Raw genomic sequence first — 20381 nt, 5'->3', positions numbered from 1 at the left:
ATGGGGCTGGAGCTGACCTCACCTCGATGTGTCCCCAAATCCATCTGCAGCCGCTCCTGGTGGTTAATTAATCGTGTTAATGATCGTGCAGGGTCCGGCTGTGACCCCAGTGACCCCCTGTCCCCGTCCCTGGCGCTGTCCCTGTCCAGCCACTGCCACCCCTCTCTCTCTCTCCATGTTTTAGCTGGAATCGTGGAATGCGCTCAATTCCCAGTTCATTACTGCTGTTGTTTAATTAACTTAAATTGCGTCGCCGCTGTCCCAGGGCCGCGAGACCCCGGCCCTCACCCCGTCCCCTCCTCCAGCCGCCTGGGAAAAAATAAACCGGGATTTCTGTGGAGGCTCTGGGTTAAAACCGGGTTAATGTTTAGCCAGGCAGGGCCGGGCTCTCCCGGGACAGCCGGAGCTCGGAGCTGCCGCGAATCCCGGCCCTGGACCCGGCCCTGGGTGAAACCAACCCCAGGAACGCGCCCCGGTTCCGTGTTTGCTGTCCCGGAGCGGGATCGTGCCAAGGGCACCCTGTCCTGGGAGTTCCCGTCCTGGGAGGTGACAGGGCAGCCCTGGCATGCCGGGACGGTGCCCACGGGGCTGTGCCCCCCTTTGTGCCACTGTCACAACCCCCGGAGTGGCTCTGGACCCTCCCGGCTGTGCCCGTCCCTTGGCAAGGACACGAGGGGACAGGGCGATGTCGCAGGAAGGGGCACAGACTTGTCCCAAATCCCGGGGGCGGGGGGTGAAAGGAGCGAGGGGCTGCGCTCCCCTCCCGGTGCCGCCGGGACACGATCCGGGATCCCAGCGCGACAAGGGACGGGCTGCGAGCAAACAGAGCCGAGGGCGGGACCGGGAGGAGCTGGCACCGGCCCCGGGGGGAGCTGGCACCGGCCCCGTGCCGGGAAACCGGGGCTGGGCTCGGGCTCCTGGCACCCTCCGGCTTCGGGCGGAGCTGGGGAACAGCCGCGCCCTGCGGAGCCGGGATGGGATCGCGGGGTCGCGGATCCCGGGATCGCGGATCGTCCCTTTCTCCGCGGGATCCAGGAGCTGGCAGGGCTCGCCGGGCTCCAGCCGGCCCCGCGTGTCCCCTTTTCCAGGGGGTCAGGGATATTCCCGGGATGGCCGCGCTCCCAGCGCAGTTCCAGAGGGATCCAGACCTGCCAGGATGGATCCCGGGATCCGCAGGAAATCCCTGGAGCCGCCTCTGCTTCCACGTCCCGCGTGTCCCCTTTTTTCCTCGAGGTTAGGGATTCCCCAGGATGGCTCCCAGAGAGATCCCAGAGGAATCCAGAGCCTTCCCGCCCTTCCATGCCAGGTTTCGGGATCCGCGGAGCTCTCCCGGATCCGCCTCTGCTTCCTCGTCCTTCACCGGGTCAGGGATTCCCCGGCACGCCCCGCTCCCACCCTCGTCCCGGGGCGATCCGGAGCCTTCCCACCCTCCCAGGCTGGATCCAGGGATCCAGCGGAGCTCTCCCGGAGCTGTGTCCGCTCCCAGGCTCGGTTTATTAACCGCAGTTAATTAGCAGCAGGCGGGAGCGCTTCCAGCATGGCGGGGCGGGGTCCCCGCTTCCAGCAGCGGGGAGCGATTCCCGGGGGAACGGCGGCTCCTCCCGGGAGCGCTGCGCGGTCCCCGCGGGGGGATCGGTCCCGCGGGGTCCCTCGGGACAGGGAAGTGTCGCATCCCCTCCCTGGGGGGGGGACTCGGCAAGGACGCGGCATGGGCGGCTCTGCAGCCCCTCGGGACGGGGACACGAGCGGGGCTCGGCCCCAAAAAGTGCCGGGAGGAGGGGATTGGGAATGGGAATGGGATTGGGAATGTGATTGGAGCAGAGCCAGGCGGGCCACGGGGGGAGTGTCCTCATCCCAGTACGAACCAGTCCGCGCTGGGCAGCGGGAGGGACGGGGAGCGCCAGCCCCGCTGTGCCCCGGGGTCAGTCCTGCAGGTCACGGATTATCCCACAGATAAATTCCATCCGGAGGCCTCTCCGCTCCGGCGGCCCCGCGGATCGGCGTCCCCGGCGGGCGACAACGCGCCCGGGTCACTTCTCCTCGCGCTCGCCGGCCCCGCACAGGTTGGGATGCTCGGCCAGCGTCGCCCTCACTTTCTTCTTCTCCTTGAAGCGCCCGGAGTGCGAGACCTTGACGTGTTTGCCCTTGGTGCTCTTGTCCACGATCTTCTCCAGGCGGGCGGCGAAGCCGGGTGTCCCCTCCGGGCCCGTCCCCTCCGCGCCGTCCCCGCCCGGCGCCGCCTGCCCGTCGGGGCTCTCGTACAGCACCGTGGGCGCTGCCTGCCGCTTCCGCAGGAACGTCAGCTTCCACCAGCCGTGCCCGTCGGCCATCCTGGAACGGGATTTCGGGGGTCGTGCTCCCTCCCGGAGCTCCCTCCGCCCTCCCCGGGGCTGCGCTCCCGCAGCTGCATGAGGGATGCGGCGCTTCCTTCCCGTGGGATGCTCGTGGCGGGATCCCCCGGGAGCAGCGGGACGGGGCGGGTGTTCCGCGGCTCGGGAATCGCGGAGAAGAGCCGGGAAAAGGCCGCTGGCAGCGCCGGGAGCTGCCTTTACCAGCCACGTGTAGCGGCCGGGCAGGCGGGGAGGGAGCGCGGTGAGCAAACAGGAACAGGAACTGGGGCGCAGGTGGCACCGGGGAGGTGCCGGGGGCGCTGCCGGGGGGTCCCCACCTGCCCCACCCCGGGCTCGGGGCTCGCCTGGCCCCGCTGGGGCCGGGCGGCAGCGCTGCAGGGGCCGGGGAAGGTTCTGGGAAGGCTCCGGAGCCGAGCGTGGCCCCGGGGCAGGAACCGAGGGAAGGTGGCTCCCGAGCCCGGCGCGTCCCCGGCCGCGGGCACGGAGGGGATTCCCAGGGCCCGGTCCCGGCGTCCAGCACAGCCCGGCGTCCCCGTCCCTGTCCCCATCCGTGTCCCCGTGGCGCTCGGCCACCAGCGATCCCTCCCCGATGTCGCCTCGGGCATCGCTTGGGGGATAAAACCCCCGTGTCCCTCTGCGACGTGGGGACAAGGGCACGGAGACTGCGGCCGCCACCCCGCCGGTGGCCCCGGTGTCCCCAACGCCCCTTGCCCGTGCCAGAGCCAGGTGGGAGCATCCCCGGCCGTGTCCCCGGAGTGTCCCCGGGGGTCCCACAAACCATCCCCGGCACGGACACCGCACCCCGGTACCTGCTCCTGCCGCCTCCGGGGGTCCCGGGGTGTCCCGGGGGTGTCCCGGGGGTGTCCCGGGGGTCCCGGGGTGTCCCGGGGGGGCAGCGCGGGCAGGTGCCGCTCACCTGCCGCTGTCCCGGTGTTCCCGTCAAGGTGAACCCGCTCCCAAACCCCTCCTGCCGGAGCAAACAGCGGGGCCGGGCCAGGCACGGCTGAATATTCATGACAGGGAGCGGTGCCAGCCCCGGGAGGGTGGCCCTGAGTGGCCCTGAGTGGCCCCGGCTGGCTCTGGGTGGCCCTGGGTGGCTCTGGGTGGCCTTGGGTGGCCCCAGGTGGCCCTGGGTGACTGGGTGGCTCTGGATGGCCTTGGGTGGCCTTGGGTGGCCCCAGGTGGCCCTGGGTGACTGGGGGGCTCTGGGTGGCCCTGGGTGGCTCTCAGTGACCCTGGGTGACTCTGGATGGCTCTGGGTGGCTCTGGGTGGCCCCAGGTGGCCCTGGGTGACTCTGGGTGGCCGTCACCGTGGCGGGCTGGCCGCGGCAGCGCTCAGGGCACGGTGGCCTCGAGGCCCGGTGGCAGCGGCTTGGTGGCACGAGCAGATCCCGAGGTGGCACGAGCAGAGGCCGAGGTGGCACGAGCAGATCCCGAGGTGGCACGAGCAGATCCCGAGGTGGCACGAGGGTCGGGCACCGGGAGCGGGGGAACCACAGCTCGCGCTGTCCCCGCCGTGACACCGGCACCGTGTCCCCACCGTGTCCCCACTGGTCACCCCTGGCCCCGCCGGGACACGGGGACACCGCGGGACCCCCCGGGGGCCGGAGCCGCTGCCCCGAGCGGATCCGGGGGGATGATCCCAGCGGCTCCCCAGGGATCCGGGCTCTGGAGGGGATTGTCGGGCCCGGAGGGATCTGGGATCTGCTCGGGAGCCTCCTGGGGATCCCGCAGGGATTGGGATCTGCTCGGGAGCCTCCCGGGGATCCCGCAGGGATTGGGATCTGCTCGGGAGCCTCCCGGGGATCCCGCAGGGATTGGGATCTGCTCGGGAGCCTCCCGGGGATCCCGCAGGGTTTGGGATCTGCTCGGGAGCCTCCCGGGGATCCCGCAGGGTTTGGGATCTGCTCGGGAGCCTCCCGGGGATCCCGCAGGGTTTGGGATCTGCTCGGGAGCCTCCCGGGGATCCCGCAGGGATTGGGATCTGCTCGGGAGCCTCCCGGGGATCCCGCAGGGATTGGGATCTGCTCGGGAGCCTCCCGGGGATCCCTGTGGGACGGCTGGGGGGCATCCCGGGGCTGGGTGCCCCAGCTCGGTGCTGGGGAACCTTGGGACCGGGATTGGTGCCAGGTTTGGAACCGGGACTGGGATTAAGGCCGGAATTGGGACTGGGACCAGTTTGGGACTGGGATTATGGCCGGGATCGGGATCGGGACTGGGATTGATGCCAGGTTTGGAACCGGGACCGGGACCGGGATCGGTATCAGGATCGGGATTTGCACTGGGATCGGGACCGGGACTGGGACCGGGATCGGGATCAGGATCGGGATTTGCACTGGGATCGGGACCGGGACTGGGACCGGGATCGGGATCAGGATCGGGACGGGGATCGGTGCCAGGTTTGGAACCGGGACCGGGATCGGTATCAGGATCGGGATTTGCACAGGGATCGGGAACGGGACCGGGACCGGGACCGGGACCAGGATCAGGATCAGGATCAGGATCGGGACCGGGACCGGGACCAGGATCAGGATCAGGATCAGGATCGGGATCGGGACCGGGACCAGGATCAGGATCGGGATCGGGATCGGGATCAGGATCAGGATCGGGATCAGGATCGGGATCGGGATCGGGACCGGGACCGGGACCAGGATCAGGATCAGGATCGGGATCGGGATCGGGACCGGGACCAGGATCAGGATCGGGATCAGGATCGGGATCGGGATCGGGATCGGGATCAGGACCGGGACCGGGACCGGGATCAGTGCCCGGTTTGGAACCGGGACCGGGATCGGGACCCCCAAACTCCCACCGCCCTCTCCGATTGGTCCGAGCCGTCCCCGCCCCTTTCCCCTCCAGCCAATCGAAGCACAGGGACGTGGCGCTGCTTCCGAGCTGCCGCCTTCTGATTGGCGGGAGCGGGACCTTTGGGCGGAGCGCGTTTTGATTGGCCGAGCCGCGGGCGCTGAGGCAGGCGATTGGCTGGGGCGGGGAGGGCGGAAGTGGAGGGGCGGAGACGGGAAAGATGCAGGTGCGGGAGCGGGAGCGGGAGAGGGAGAGGGGAAGGGACCGGGGGAGGGGAAGGGACCGGGAGAGGGGAAAGGAGCGGGACCGGGAGCGGGAAGGAACCGGGAGAGGGGAAGGGAGCGGGACTGGGAGCGGGGAAGGGACCGGGAGCGGGAGAGGGGAAGGGATCGGAACTGGGAGCGGGACCGGGAGCGGGAGCGGGGAAGGGAGCGGGGAAAAGATCGGAATCGGAACCGGGAGCGGGGAAAGGAGCGGGACCGGGAACGGGAAGGAACCGGGGAAGGGACCGGGAGCGGGGAAAAGATCGGAAACGGAAGCGAGGAAGGGTCCGGGAGCGGGAGCGGGATCGGAGAAGGGGTCGGGAGCGGGGAAGGAACCGGGATCGGGACCGGAACCGGGATCGGGGCCGGGAGCGGGTCCAGGCCCAGGGCAGCGGGGACAGCCCGGGCCTGGCGCTGGAGCGGAGGGTCCCGACCCCCGCCCCGGTGCCGGTGCCGGTTCCCGCAGCCCCGCTGCTGCCCTGTCCCCCCGCAGGCCGCTCCCCAGGACTACCGGAACGTTCCCATCGACATCCAGACCAGCAAGCTGCTGGGTACGGGGACAAATCCCGACTCCGGCCGCTGCCGGCTCCGCTTTCCCTCCAGACTGGGCAGGAACCGGGAATTTATCCCGATTTTCCAACCCAATCCCCCTTTTCCTCCAGATCCGGGCAGGAACTGGGAATTTATCCCGATTTCCCCAGCCCAGTTCCCGCGTTTTCCCTCCTGACCTGGGGCAGAGCTGGGATCCATCCCAGGGGTTGGGAGAACACTCGGGAATTCCTCCCGCTGTTTGTCCCCGTGTCCCCAGAGCTGGGGGTGTCCCCATACCCAGGGGTGTCCCCATACCCAGGGGTGTCCCCAAACCCAGGGTGTCCCCATACCCAGGAGTGTCCCCAAACCCAGGAGTGTCCCCAAACCCAGGGGTGTCCCCAAACCCGGGCTGTCTCCAAACCCGGGCTGTCCCCGTGGTGATGGCGCTGGCCCCGTACCCGGGAGTGTCCCCATAACCCAGGGGTGTCCCCAGAGCCCGGGGGTGTCCCCAATCCCGGGACTGTCCCCATACCCGGCTGTCCCCGCAGTGATGGCGCTGTCCCCATACCCCGTGCTGTCCCCAAAGCCAGGGGTGTCCCCAAACCTGGCTGTCTCCATGGTGACACGGGCCTGTCCCCATCCCCTCGGTGACACAGTGCTGTCCCCTCAGTGACACGGTGCTGTCCCCATCCTGGGGGTGACACGGCGCTGTCCCCATGGTGACACGGCGCTGTCCCTGTACCTGGGGGTGACACAGTGCTGTCCCCATGGTGACACGGCACTGTCCCCATCCCGGGGGTGACACGGTGCTGTCCCCGCGGTGACACGGCACTGTCCCCTTGGTGACACGATGCTGTCCCCATCCCGGGGGTGACACAGCGCTGTCCCCATGGTGACATGGCGCTGTCCCCGCGGTGACACATCGCTGTCCCCGCGGTGACACGGCGCTGTCCCCTCGGTGACACGGCGCTGTCCCCATCCTGGGGGTGACACGGCGCTGTCCCCATGGTGACACGGCGCTGTCCCTGCGGTGACACGGCGCTGTCCCCTCGGTGACACGCCGCTGTCCCTGTACCTGGGGGTGACACAGTGCTGTCCCCATGGTGACACGGCACTGTCCCCATCCCGGGGGTGACACATCGCTGTCCCCTCGGTGACATGGCGCTGTCCCCTCGGTGACACGGCGCTGTCCCCGCGCAGACTGGCTGCTGGACCGGCGGCACTGCGGGCGGCGCTGGCCCGCGCAGGTGGCGCAGGTGCGGGAGCGGATCCGGGCGGCGCTGCAGGACATGCCCGAGCACCCCGAGATCCGAGCGCTGCTCCAGGGCTCCTGTCAGTGCGGGCGGCAGCGGGAACGGGAACGGGGCTGGGGTCTGGGGTTTGGGGTCTGGGATATTTGGGGTCTGGGGTTTGGGGTGTGGGGTCTGGGGTTTGGGATATTTGGGGTTTGGGGTGTGGGGTCTGGGGTTTGGGATATTTGGGGTTTGGGGTGTGGGGTCTGAGGTTTGGTATATTTGGGGTCTGGGGTTTGGGATATTTGGGGTTTGGGGTGTGGGGTCTGGGGTTTGGGATATTTGGGGTTTGGGGTGTGGGGTCTGGGGTTTGGGATATTTGGGGTTTGGGGTGTGGGGTCTGGGGTCTGGGATATTTGGGGTGTGGGGTCTGGGGTTTGGGATGTTTGGGGTCTGGGATATTTGGGGTTTGGGGTGTGGGGTCTGGGGTTTGGGATATTTGGGGTTTGGGATATTTGGGGTTTGGGGTGTGGGGTCTGGGGTTTGGGATATTTGGGGTTTGGGATATTTGGGGTTTGGGGATTGTGGTTTGGGATATTTGGGGTTTAGGGTCTGGGATATTTGGGCTTTGGGGTCTGGGGTCTGGGGTTTGGGATGTTTGGGGTGTGGGGTTTGGGATATTTGGGGTTTGGTGTGTGGGGTCAGGGTGTGGGGTTTGGGAACTGGCCCCTGGGAATTGGGGATTTCATATTTGGGGTTTGGGGTTTGGGGTCTGGGATTGGGCTTTGAGGTTTGGTGTTTGGCATTTGGGGATTGGGATTTGGAGATTTGGGGATGGTTCCCCCCCACCGAGAGCCGGGATTTGGGGTGGTGGTGGCAGCTCAAGAACCCCCCAAAACCGCCTGGGGAACCCCTAAAACCTCCGAGGGATCCCCCAAAACTCCTGGAGATGCCCTAGAACCTCCTGAGGATCCCCTGAATCCCCCTGGGGACCCCCAAAGCCCCCCAGGGATCCCCCAAAGCCCCCCAGGGATCCCTCAAAGCCCCCCAGGGATCCCCCAAAGCCCCTCAAGGGTCCCCCAAAGCCCCCAGGGATCCCTCAAAGCCCCCCAAGAGTCCCTCAAAGCCCCCTGGGGACCCCCAAAGCCCCTCAAGGATCCCTCAAAGCCCCTCAAGAGTCCCCAAAGCCCCCAGGGATCCCCCAAAGCCCCTCAAGGGTCCCCCAAAGCCCTCAGAGATCCCTCAAAGCCCCCCAAGAGTCCCCCAAAGCCCCCCAAGAGTCCCCCAAAGCCCCCCAAGAGTCCCTCAAAGCCCCTCAAGGGTCCCCCAAAGTCCCCCAAGGATCCCCCAAATTCCCCCAAGAGTCCCTCAAAGCCCCTCAAGAATCCCTCAAAGCCCCCAGGGATCCCTCAAAGCCCCTCAAAGGTCCCCCAAAGCCCCCCAGGGATCCCCCAAAACCCCTCAAGTGTCCCCCAAAGCCCCCCAAGGGTCCCCCAAATTCCCCCAAGAGTCCCCCAAAGCCCCCCAAGAATCCCTCAAAGCCCCCAGGGATCCCCCAAAGCCCCTCAAGGATCCCCCAAAGCCTCCCAAGGGTCCCCCAAAGCCCCCCAAGAGTCCCCCAAAGCCCCCCAAAAGTCCCTCAAAGCCCCCCAAGGGTCCCCCAAAGCCCCCCAGGGATCCCCCAAAGCCCCCCAAGGGTCCCCCAAAGCCCCCCAGGGATCCCCCAAAGCCCCCCAGAGATCCCTCAAAGCCCCCAGGGATCCCCCAAAGCCCCTCAAGGATGCCCCAAAGCCCCCCAGGGGTCCCTCAAAGCCCCCCAGGGATCCCCCAAAGCCCCCCAAGAGTCCCCAAAGCCCCCCAGGGATCCCCCAAAGCCCCTCAAGGATCCCCCAAAGCCCCTCAAGGGTCCCCCAAAGCCCCCAGGGATCCCTCAAAGCCCCCCAAGAGTCCCCAGAGCCCCCCAGGGATCCCCCAAAGCCCCCCAAGGGTCCCTCAAAGCCCCCAGGGGTCCCCCAAAGCCCCCCAAGAGTCCCCCAAAGCCCCCCAAGAGTCCCTCAAAGCCCCTCAAGGATCCCCAAAAGCCCCCCAGGGGTCCCCCAAAGCCCCCCAAGAGTCCCTCAAAGCCCCTCAAGAGTCCCTCAAAGCCCCTCAAGGATCCCCCAAAACCCCCCAAGAGTCCCCCAAAGCCCCCAGGGATCCCCCAAAGCCTCCCAAGGGTCCCCCAAAGCCCCCCAAGAGTCCCCCAAAGCCCCCCAAAAGTCCCTCAAAGCCCCCCAAGGGTCCCCCAAAGCCCCCTAGGGATCCCCCAAAGCCCCCCAAGGGTCCCCCAAAGCCCCCTAGGGATCCCCCAAGGGTCCCCCAAAGCCCCCCAGGGATCCCCCAAAGCCCCCAGGGATCCCCCAAAGCCCCTCAAGGGTCCCCCAAAGCCCCCCAGGGGTCCCCCAAAGCCCCCCAGGGGTCCCCCGGCCCCCTGACCCCGCTGCTCCCCCAGACCTGCACTACTTCCACTGCCTGCGCATCGTGGAGATCCTCAAGGGCACCGAGGCCTCCACCAAGAACCTCTTCGGGCGCTACTCGTCCCAGAGGATGAAGGTGGGAGCGCCCTCCTCTTCCTCCTCCTCCTCCTCCTCCTCCTCCTCCTCTTCCTCCTCATCCTCCTCCTCCTTCTCTTCCTCTTCCTCCTCATCCTGCTCGTCCTCTTCCACCTCCGTCCTCCTTTTCTTCCTCTTTCTCCTCATCCTCGTCTTTCTCTTCATTCTCCTCGTCCTCCTGTTCCTCCTCATCCTCTTCCTCCTATTCCTCTTCTTCCTCCTCTTCTGCCTCCATCCTCCTCTTCTTCCTCTTCCTCCTTCTTCTCCTCTTCCTCCTCTTCTTTCTCCTCCTCGTCTTACTCCTGTTCCTCCTCGTCCTCCTCGTCTTCCTCATTCTTCTCTTCCTCCTCTTTCTCTTCTTCCTTTCCATCCCCCTCCTCTTCTGCCTCCTCCTTTCCTTCCTCCTCTTCCTCCTCATCCCCCTCTTCCTCCTCTTCCTCCCCATCCTCCTCCTCCTCCTGCTGCTGCTGCTGACCCTGGTGTCCGTCCCCAGGACTGGCAGGAGATCGTGTCCCTCTACGAGAAGGACAACGCCTACCTGGGTGAGGGGGGAAAAGTGGGAAAAATGGGAATCGTGGGAATAACGGGAATAACAGGAATAATGGGAATGGGAAAAATGGGAATAACGGGAAAAATGGGAATAACGGGGGTCACGGGAATAGTGGGGATAATGGGAATAATGGGAATGAAAATAACAGGAATAATGCGAATGGGAAAAATGGGAATAACGGGAAAAATGGGAGTAATGGGGATCACGGGAATAGTGGGGATAATGGGAAGAATGGGAATAATGGGAATGGGAAGAATGGGAATAATGCAAATGGGATAATGGGAATAATGGGAATGGGAATAATGGCATGAATGGGATAATGGGAATGGGAATAATGGGATTTGGAATAACGGGAGTGGGAATAATGGGAATGAAAATGGGAATATTGGAAATAATTGGAAAAATGGGAATAATGGGAATGGGATAATGGGAAGAATGGGAATGGGAATTCCCCGAGGTGTCCCAAAGAACCCCCTGGGTGGGTGGGATTCAGTCCCCAAACTGGGACGGGATTTAAAGGGGAATTCATCCCCCAAACTGGGACGGGATTTAAAGGGGAATTCAGTCCCCAAACTGGGACGGGATTTAAAGGGGAATTCATCCCCCAGACCGGGATGGGATTTAAAGGGGAATTCATCCCCCAAACTGGGATGGGATTTAAAGGGGAATTCATCCCCCAGACTAGGGTGGGATTTAAAGGGGAATCCAGCCCCCAGACCGGGATGGGATTTAAAGGGGAATTCATCCCCCAGACCGGGATGGGATTTAAAGGGGAATTCATCCCCCAGACCGGGATGGGATTTAAAGGGGAATCCAGCCCCCAGACCGGGATGGCATTTAGGGCACAGGGTTTCTGGGAACGCCGGATCCCAGCGGGACGAGCCCCCCTGGGACGCCGGGGACGCCCCGATCCCCGTGGGGTGACCCGGCCGTGCCCCGCAGCCGAGCTCTCGAGCCTGCTGGGGCGCAGCGTGGCCTACGAGCTGCCGGCGCTGCGGCGGCAGCGGGGCCGGTGGCAGCAGGCGCAGCAGGAGCTGGCGCGGCGCGAGGACGAGTGCCAGCTGCGGGCGGGCGAGCTCCGCGAGCGCTTCCTGGGCTCGTGCCGCCAGTACGGCATCGCCGTGAGTGCCCGCGGCCGGGACGGGCCGGGATCGCCCCGGGCCCCGCAGGAATAGCCCCGAACGGGCCCCAGAGTAGCCCCGGACAGACCCGGAAACGGGTGTGCCCACGGTGTCCCCAGGGTGTCCCCAGGGTGTGCCCACGGTGTCCCCAGGATGTCCCTGCACTGTCCCCAGGGTGTGTCCATGGTGTCCCCAGGGTGTCCCCAGGGTGTGCCCACGGTGTCCCCAGGATGTCCCTGCACTGTCCCCAGGGTGTGCCTGCACTGTCCCCAGGGTGTCCCCACACTGTCCCCAGGGTGTCCCCAGGGTGTGCCCACAGTGTCCCCAGGGTGTGCCCGCACTGTCCCCAGGGTGTGCCCGCGGTGTCCCCAGGGTGTGCCCACGCTGTCCCCAGGGTGTCCCCAGGGTGTGCCCACGGTGTCCCCAGGGTGTCCCCAGGGTGTGCCCGCACTGTCCCCAGGGTGTCCCTGCGCTGTCCCCAGGGTGTGCCCACGGTGTCCCCAGGGTGTCCCCGCACTGTCCCCAGGGTGTGCCCACACTGTCCCCAGGGTGTCCCCAGGGTGTGCCCACGGTGTCCCCAGGGTGTCCCCGCACTGTCCCCAGGGTGTGCCCACACTGTCCCCAGGGTGTCCCCAGGGTGTGCCCATGGTGTCCCCAGGGTGTCCCGCGCTGTCCCCAGGGTGTCCCCGCACTGTCCCCAGGGTGTGCCCGCACTGTCCCCAGGGTGTCCCCGCACTGTTCTCAGGGTATCCCTGCACTGTCCCCAGGGTATGCCCACAGTGTCCCCAACTGTCCCCACAGTGTCCCCATGGTGTCCCCACGGTGTCCTCAAGTGTCCCTGTGGTGTCCCCAGGGCGTCCCCAGGGTGTCCCCAAGTGTCCCCGCAGTGTCCCTGTGGTGCCCCCAAGTGGTATCCCATGTCCCTAGGGTGTCCCCAAGTGTCCCTGTGGTGTCCCCAGGGTGTCCCCAAATGTCCCCACAGTGTCCCCAAGTATCCCTTCGGTGTGCCCAGCTGTCCCCACAGTGTCCCTGCAGTGTCCCCAAGTGGTCTCCCGAGTCCCCAGGGTGTCCCCAAGTGTCCCCTCGGTGTCCCCAGGATGTCCCCAGGTGTCCCCTTGGTGTCCCCAGGGTGTCCCCAGGTGTCCCCACGGTGTCCCCAGGGTGTCCCCAGGTGTCCCCTCGGTGTCCCCAGGGTGTCCCCAGGTGTCCCCTCGGTGTCCCCAGGGTGAGGACGTGCGCCAGGAGCTGCTGGCTCAGGCGCAGGCGCTGCCGTCGCTGCTGTCCCGCGTCGGGGACGGCGCCAGCGCCCTCGGGGACGCCATCGAGCTGTACCAGGCCTGCGTGGCCTTCGTGTGTGACAGGTGGGGACAGCCCTGGCACCCCAAAACTGCCCTCAAACAGCCCCAAAACAGCCCTGACACCCCCCAAAACAGCCCCAAAATGAACCATGTCCCCCACAACAGCCCTGGCACCCCAAAATCAGCCCCAAAACACCCTGACACCCCAAAATCAGCCCCAAAACACCCTGACACCCCAAAATCAGCCCCAAAACACCCTGACACCCCAAAACAGCTCTGGCACCCCAAAATCAGCCCCAAAACACCCTGACACCCCAAAACAGCCCCAAATCAGCTCTGGCACCCCAAAATCAGCCCCAAAACACCCTGACACCCCAAAACAGCCCCAAATCAGCTCTGGCACCCCAAAATCAGCCCCAAAACACCCTGACACCCCAAAACAGCCCCAAATCAGCCCTGGCACCCCCCAAACAGACCCTGCCCCCCAAAACAGCCCCCAAACATCCCCCAGCTCCCCCAGAACTGCCCCAGAACAGCTCCTGGTCCCTCCCAGCCCCTGGCACTGCGGATGCTGAGGTGTCCCCATCCCTGATGTCCCCATGACCAATGTCCCCCATGCTCCCTGTCCCCGTGTCCCCACCGCTGTCCCCATCCCCCCTGCTGTCCCCGTGTCCCCGCCGCTGTCCCGTGTCCCCTCTGCTGTCCCATGTCCCCGGTGCTGTCCCGTGTCCCCGGTGCTGTCCCCATGTCCCCGTCGCTGTCCCGTGTCCCCGCTGCTGACTCCATGTCCCCGTGTCCCCATTGCTGTCCCGTGTCCCCGGTGCTGACTCCATGTCCCCGTGTCCCCATTGCTGTCCCGTGTCCCCGGTGCTGACTCCATGTCCCCGTGTCCCCTCTGCTGTCCCGTGTCCCCATCACTGTCTCGTGTCCCCACTGCTGTCCCCGTGTCCCCGGTGCTGACTCCATGTCCCCGTGTCCCCGCTGCTGACTCCATGTCCCCGTGTCCCCGGTGCTGTCCCGTGTCCCTGGTGCTGACTCCATGTCCCCGTGTCCCCGGTGCTGTCCCATGTCCCCGGTGCTGTCCCGTGTCCCCGCCGCTGTCCCGTGTCCCCGGTGCTGACTCTATGTCCCCGTGTCCCCAGTGCTGACTCCATGTCCCCGTATCCCTGGTGCTGTCCCGTGTCCCCGGTGCTGACTCCATGTCCCCGTGTCCCCGCTGCTGTCCCATGTCCCCGGTGCTGTCCCGTGTCCCCGGTGCTGACTCCATGTCCCCGTGTCCCCGGTGCTGTCCCGTGTCCCCGGTGCTGACTCCATGTCCCCGTGTCCCTGGTGCTGTCCTGTGTCCCCGGTGCTGACTCCATGTCCCCGTGTCCCTGGTGCTGTCCTGTGTCCCCGCTGCTGTCCCATGTCCCCGGTGCTGTCCCGTGTCCCTGGTGCTGACTCCATGTCCCCGTGTCCCCGCTGCTGTCCCATGTCCCCGGTGCTGTCCCGTGTCCCCGGTGCTGACTCCATGTCCCCGTGTCCCCGCTGCTGTCCCGTGTCCCCGGTGCTGACTCCATGTCCCCGTGTCCCCGGTGCTGTTCCCGTGTCCCGCAGCCCCGGGGCCGAGGCGCTGCCGCTGCTGCGGCACGTGGTGGCCAACGGGAACTCCTCGGTGTTCCGGTGGCGCACCGGGCGGGAGCCGCGGCGCCTGGAGCGGCCCGAGCCGCCGCGGGCACCGGAGCCGCCCCGGGAGGACACGGTGGGTGCCGGCCGGGGGACACGGGGGACAGAGGGGACCCCCCCCGCATGGCTCTGCCGGGCGGGCTCGGGGTCGGGCCGTGCCTCAGCGGGGTTTGGGGTTCTTCCCGCAGATTGACTGGGGGGATTTCCCCGCGGAGCCGCCCCAGGGCGGGGACATCGACTGGGACATCACGGTGGAGCCCAGCCCCCAGGTGGGTGACATCCCTGTGTCCCCAGACCCCCCCCGTGTCACTCTTTGTCACCTTCCATTCCTCAGGGGGATGGTGACATGGATTGGGGCGATGTCCCTGTGTCCCCAACCCCCCCCCCGTGTCACCCTTTGCTCCTCAGGGGGACGATGGCATTGGCTGGGGCGATGTCCCTGTGTCCCCAACCCCCCCCCCCCCGTGTCACCCTTTGTCACCTTTCATTCCTCAGGGGGATGGTGACGTGGATTAGGGTAATGTCCCTGTGTCCCCAAACCCCCCCTGTGTCCCCCTTTGTCACCTTTCATTCCTCAGGGGGATGGTGACGTGGATTAGGGTAATGTCCCTGTGTCCCCAAACCCCCCCTGTGTCCCCCTTTGTCACCTTCCATTCCTCAAGGGGATGGTGGCATTGGCTGGGGCGATGTCCCTGTGTCCCCAACCCCCCCCGTGTCACCCTTTGCTCCTCAGGGGGACGATGGCATCGACTGGGGCGATGTCCCTGTGTCCCCAACCCCCCCCGTGTCACCCTTTGCTCCTCAGGGGGACGATGGCATTGGCTGGGGCGATGTCCCTGTGTCCCCAACCCCCCCCGTGTCACCCTTTGCTCCTCAGGGGGACGATGGCATCGACTGGGGCGATGGAGAGAAGGGGACAATCACAGCAGAGCCCAGTCCCCAGGTGGGTGACACCCCCAGGGCCGGGTGTCCCTGTGTCCCCAAACCCCCCCATGTGTCACCCTTTGTCACCTTTTGCTCCCCAGGGGGACGATGGCATCGATTGGGGTGACGGAGAGAAGGGACAGGAGGGGACAATCTCAGCAGAGCCCATTCCCCAGGTGGGTGACACCCCCAGGGCTGGGTGTCCCTGTGTCCCCAAACCCCCCTGATGTCACCCGGTGTCCCCCTTTGTCACCCTTTGCTCCCCAGGGGGACGATGGCATCGACTGGGGTGACGCGGGGGGACAGGAGGGGACGATCACCGTGCTGGAGGCTGGAACTGAGGGTGAGCAGGGCTGGGGGGTCCCGGGGGGCGCAGGAAGGCCCCAAATCCCCCCAAATTCCCCGTTCCCAGTGCCCTTGGACACCCCAGAGGGGTTTGGGGTGGGACACAGGGCAGGGTTTGGGGGCTGGGCAGGGATTTTTGGGTTCCCTGGGGTGAAGCTGAGCTGGATTTGGGGTCCCATCCCTGTCCCCTCATCCCCCAGTGCCCCTGAACACCCCAGAAGAATTTGGGATGGGACAGGGAGTGGGATTTGCGTTCTGGGCAGGGATTTGGGTTCTGGGCAGGGGATTTTGGGTTCTGGGCAGAGGTTTGGGTGCTGGGCAGGGATTTTGGGTTCTGGGCAGGGGATTTTGGGTTCTGGGCAGGGTTTTTTGGGTTCTGGGCAGGGATTTCGGGTTCTGGGCAGGGATTTTGGGTGCTGGGCAGGGGTTTTTGGGTTCTGGGCAGGGGTTTGGGTGCTGGGCAGGGATTTTGGGTTCTGGGCAGGGTTTTTGGGTTCTGGGCAGGGGTTTTGGGTTCTGGGCAGGGGTTTTTGGGTGCTGGGCAGGGATTTTGGGTGCTGGGCAGGGGTTTTTGGGTTCTGGGCAGGGTTTTGGGTTCTGGGCAGGGGTTTGGGTGCTGGGAAGGGATTTTGGGTTCTGGGCAGGGATTTTGGGTTCTGGGCAGGGGATTTTGGGTTCTGGGCAGGGGTTTTTGGGTTCTGGGCAGGGGTTTTTGGGTGCTGGGCAGGGGATTTTGGGTTCTGGGCAGGGGATTTTGGGTTCTGGGCAGGGGTTTTTGGGTGCTGGGCAGGGATTTTGGGCTCCCCGGGGCGCAGCTGAGCTGGCTTTGGGGTCCCACCCCACCGCAGCCCCCGAGGACGTCGCGCGCGGCTCGGACGCGCTGACCCTGCTGGAGAACCCCGAGACACGGAACCAGTTCATCGACGAGCTGATGGAGGTGGGCACCGGGGGACACCGGTGGCCCTGGCGGTGGCCCTGCTGGTGGCCCTGGCGGTGGCCCTGGTGGTGGCCCTGGCGGTGGCCCTGGTGGTGGCCCTGGAGGTGACCCTGACGGTGGCCCTGGAGGTGACCCTGACAGTGGTCCTGGTGGTGGCTCTGGTGGTGACCTAGAGATGGCCCTGGCAGTGGCCCTGCTGGTGGCCCTGATGGTGGCCCTGGCAGTGACCCTAGAGGTGGCCCTGGTGGTGGCCCTGGAGGTGACCCTGACGGTGACCTAGAGGTGGCCCTGACAGTGGCCCTGGTGGTGACCCTGACGATGACCTTAGTGGTGGCCCTGGAGGTGGCCCTGATGGTGGCCCTGATGGTGGCCCTGGCAATGGCCCTGGAGGTGGCCCTGGTGATGACCTTAGTGGTGACCCTGGTGGTGGCCCTGGAGGTGACCCTCACGGTGACCTAGAGGTGGCCCTGACAGTGGCCCTGGTGGAGGCCCTGGCAATGGCCCTAGAGATGGCCCTGCTGGTGGCCCTGGCGGTGACCCTGGTGGTGGCCCTGCTGGTGGCCCTGGAGGTGGCCCTGGCAGTGGCCCTGACAGTGGCCCTAGAGATGGCCCTGGTGGTGGCCCTGGCAGTGGCCCTGATGGTGGCCCTGACAGTGGCCCTGGAGGTGACCCTGCTGGTGGCCCTGCTGGTGGCCCTGGCGGTGGCCCTGACGGTGGCCCTGGAGGTGACCCTGCTGGTGGCCCTGATGGTGGCCCTGGCAGTGGCCCTGACGGTGGCCCTGGCAGTGGCCCTGACGGTGACCTAGAGGTGGCCCTGACAGTGGCCCTGCTGGTGGCCCTGGCAGTGACCCTGGCGGTGGCCCTGGCGGTGGCCCTGACGGTGGCCCTGTCCCCACAGCTGGAGCTGTTCCTGGCGCAGCGGCTGCTGGAGCTGGAGGACGAGGCCGACGTGGTGGCCATGAGCCAGCTGCAGCTGGCCCCGGCCGTGCTGCAGGGCCAGAGCCGCGAGCGGGTGCAGGCCCAGCTGGCCACCACGCGGGAGCTGCTGGCCCAGCTCTGCTCCCGCAGCGTGCAGCACCTCTGCATGATCCTCGCCTCGCCCAGGTGCCTGGGACTGCCCCAAACCGGGCCAAACTGCCCCAAAACAGCCCAAAACAGACCCAGAACAGCTCCAAAACAGCCCCTAAAATAGCCCTAAACCAGCCCCTGAAACAGCCCTAAAATAGCCCCAAAACAGCCCTAAACAGACCCTAAACCAGCCCCAAAACAGACCCTAAAATAGCCCTAAACCAGCCCCTGAAACAGTCCTAAAATAGCCCCAAAACAGCCCTAAACAGACCCTAAACCAGCCCCAAAACAGACCCTAAAATAGCCCTAAACCAGCCCCTGAAACAGTCCTAAAATAGCCCCAAAACAGCCCAAAACAGACCCAGAACAGCCCCAAAACAGACCCTAAAATAGCCCTAAACCAGCCCCTAAAATAGCCCTAAACCAGCCCCTGAAACAGCCCTAAAATAGCCCCAAAACAGACCCTAAAACAGCCCCAAAATAGACCCTGAAACAGCCCCAAAACAGACCCTAAACCAGCCCCTGAAATAGCCCTAAAATAGCCCTAAAATAGACCCCAACTTGCCCCTAAAATAGCCCTAAAGAAGCCCCAAAACAGCCCCAAAACAGCCCCAAACCAGCCCTCAACCGGGGGGGCCATGCAGGGTGACCCAGGTGTCCCTGCTGTCCCCAGGCCATGCAGGGCTGTCCTCGCTGTCCCATCCTGCAGTGTGTCCCGGGTGTCCCCTGTGCTGTCCCCTGTCCCACCGTGTGTCCCCTGTGCTGTCCCCCGTCCCGCGCTGTGTCCCTGCTGTCCCCACTGTCCTGCAGTGTGTCCCCGCTGTCCCCTGTCCTGCGCTGTGACCCCGTGTCCCCGCTGTCCCTGCTGTCCCTGCTGTCCCCGGTGCTGTCCCCTGTCCCACACTGTGACCCCATGTCCCCGCTGTCCCCGGTGCTGTCCCCCATCCCGCTGTGACCCCGTGTCCCTGCTGTCCCTGCTGTCCCCGGTGCTGTCCCCTGTCCCACACTGTGACCCCATGTCCCTGCTGTCCCCGGTGCTGTCCCTGCTGTCCCCGCTGTCCCCGGTGCTGTCCCCCATCCCGCTGTGACCCCATGTCCCCGCTGTCCCCTGTGCTGTCCCCCATCCCACGCTGTGACCCATGTCCCCACTGTCCCTGCTGTCCCTGCTGTCCCCAGTGCTGTCCCCTGTCCCACACTGTGTCCCCGTGTCCCCGCTGTCCCCGGTGCTGTCCCTGCTGTCCCCGCTGTCCCCGGTGCTGTCCCCCATCCCGCTGTGACCCTGTGTCCCCGCTGTCCCTGCTGTCCCTGCTGTCCCCGCTGTCCCCGGTGCTGTCCCCCATCCCGCTGTGACCCCATGTCCCTGCTGTCCCCTGTGCTGTCCCCCATCCCACGCTGTGACCCATGTCCCCAATGTCCCTGCTGTCCCTGCTGTCCCCAGTGCTGTCCCCTGTCCCACACTGTGTCCCCGTGTCCCCGCTGTCCCCGGTGCTGTCCCTGCTGTCCCTGCTGTCCCCGGTGCTGTCCCCCATCCCGCTGTGACCCTGTGTCCCCGCTGTCCCCTCTGTCCCCGCTGTCCCCCGTCCCGCGCTGTGACCCCGTGTCCCCGCTGTCCCCGCTGTCCCCGGTGCTGTCCCCGCTGTCCCCGCTGTCCCCGGTGCTGTCCCTGCTGTCCCCGCTGTCCCCGGTGCTGTCCCCCGTCCCACACTGTGACCCCATGTCCCCGCTGTCCCCGGTGCTGTCCCCCATCCCGCTGTGACCCCGTGTCCCCGCTGTCCCTGCTGTCCCCGCTGTCCCCGCTGTCCCCGGTGCTGTCCCCCGTCCCGCGCTGTGACCCCGTGTCCCCGCTGTCCCCGGTGCTGTCCCCCATCCCGCGCTGTGACCCCGTGTCCCCGCTGTCCCCGGTGCTGTCCCCCATCCCTCGCTGTGACCCCGTGTCCCCGCTGTCCCCAGGTACGTGGAGCGGGTGGCCGCGCTGCTGCGGCAGCAGCTGCTGCAGGCCGAGCTGCTGCTGGCCAAGAGAGCCGCGCTGGGCCAGCGGCGCCGCCAGGCCCTGGCCGAGCAGGCGGCCCTGGAGCCCAAACTGCAGCGGCTGCAGGAGAGGACCAAGGAGCTGCAGGAGCTGGTGAGGGATGGGGGCACCCCCCGGGCCCCCCGAGCCCCCCCTGAGCCCCCCTGAGCCCCCCTGAGCCCCCCTGAGCCCCTCCCGGTGCCGTTGCAGATCGAGGCCGACATCTCCAAGCGCTACGGGGGGCGCCCGGTGAACCTGATGGGCGTCAACCTGTGACACCTGGGGACATCAACCTGTGACACTGGGGACATCAGAGTGTGACACCTGGGGACATCAGAGTGTGGCACCTGGGGACATCAACCTGTGACACCTGGGGACATCAGAGTGTGACACCTGGGGACATCAACCTGTGACACTGGGGACATCAGAGTGTGACACCTGGGGACATCAACCTGTGACACCTGGTGACATCAGAGTGTGACACCTGGGGACATCAGAGTGTGGCACCTGATGGACATCGACCTGTGACACCTGGGGACATCAGAGTGTGACCCTGGGGACATCAGAGTGTGCCACCCGAGGACACCAGTCTGTGCCCCCCAGGGACACGGGGGGTCCCCAGGGTGTCCCGCCCCACCCGGGGGTGCTGCGGGGTTTGGGGGTGTCGGTGAATAAACCCAGATTTGGTGTCA

The 20381-nt window shown here is 66.2% G+C and overlaps 2 protein-coding genes across 5 annotated transcripts; one reads left to right on the top strand and one right to left on the bottom strand.

Moving 5' to 3' along the window:
- Positions 1-1475: 1475 nt before the first annotated feature.
- On the bottom strand, positions 1476-3419 carry PRR15L (proline rich 15 like). 2 transcript variants are annotated; one of them, XM_053965248.1, is made up of 2 exons: positions 3161-3419; positions 1476-2331 (listed from the first exon to the last, which is right to left on the bottom strand). In XM_053965248.1, the coding sequence occupies exons 1-2, from the start codon at positions 3364-3366 to the stop codon at positions 2031-2033; spliced, it is 507 nt and encodes a 168-aa protein (XP_053821223.1). In that variant the 5' UTR covers positions 3367-3419; the 3' UTR covers positions 1476-2030. The 2 variants fall into 2 exon arrangements, with proteins under 2 accessions (XP_053821223.1, XP_053821224.1); XM_053965249.1 differs by having other exon boundaries at positions 3268-3306.
- Positions 3420-5361: 1942 nt separating this feature from the next.
- CDK5RAP3 (CDK5 regulatory subunit associated protein 3) lies at positions 5362-20381 on the top strand. Of its 3 annotated transcripts, XM_053965227.1 has the most exons (16): positions 5362-5382; positions 5913-5970; positions 7151-7282; positions 9674-9774; positions 10267-10315; positions 11266-11444; positions 12669-12805; positions 14339-14483; positions 14596-14676; positions 15285-15350; positions 15433-15507; positions 15599-15674; positions 16525-16613; positions 17512-17717; positions 19632-19803; positions 19900-20381. In XM_053965227.1, exons 1-16 carry the CDS (start codon positions 5377-5379, stop codon positions 19963-19965), a joined length of 1638 nt encoding a protein of 545 aa, XP_053821202.1. In that variant the 5' UTR covers positions 5362-5376; the 3' UTR covers positions 19966-20381. The 3 variants fall into 3 exon arrangements, with proteins under 3 accessions (XP_053821202.1, XP_053821204.1, XP_053821205.1); XM_053965229.1 differs by lacking the exon at positions 15433-15507; XM_053965230.1 differs by lacking the exon at positions 5362-5382 and having other exon boundaries at positions 5958-5970; positions 7151-7206.

Source organism: Vidua chalybeata, chromosome 26 (genome assembly GCF_026979565.1).
Source record: "Vidua chalybeata isolate OUT-0048 chromosome 26, bVidCha1 merged haplotype, whole genome shotgun sequence".
In the NCBI taxonomy this organism is placed as follows: domain Eukaryota; kingdom Metazoa; phylum Chordata; class Aves; order Passeriformes; family Viduidae; genus Vidua; species Vidua chalybeata.
Note: the sequence above shows the minus strand (reverse complement) of the source record. Positions and strands in the feature narration are given on the sequence as shown.

What these genes read in the sequence shown, in the direction of transcription:
- PRR15L (XM_053965248.1), bottom strand. Translation starts at nt 3,366, where the DNA reads ATGAATATTCAGCCGTGCCTGGCCCGGCCCCGCTGTTTGCTCCGGCAG. An exon ending in CCCGGAGGCGGCAGGAGCAG is followed by an intron (nt 2,332 to 3,160) that starts GTACCGGGGTGC and finishes ATCCCGTTCCAG; the next exon opens with GATGGCCGACGGGCACGGCT.
- CDK5RAP3 (XM_053965227.1), top strand. An exon ending in GCCGCCAGTACGGCATCGCC is followed by an intron (nt 11,445 to 12,668) that starts GTGAGTGCCCGC and finishes CGGTGTCCCCAG; the next exon opens with GGTGAGGACGTGCGCCAGGA. An exon ending in CGGTGGAGCCCAGCCCCCAG is followed by an intron (nt 14,677 to 15,284) that starts GTGGGTGACATC and finishes TTTGCTCCTCAG; the next exon opens with GGGGACGATGGCATCGACTG.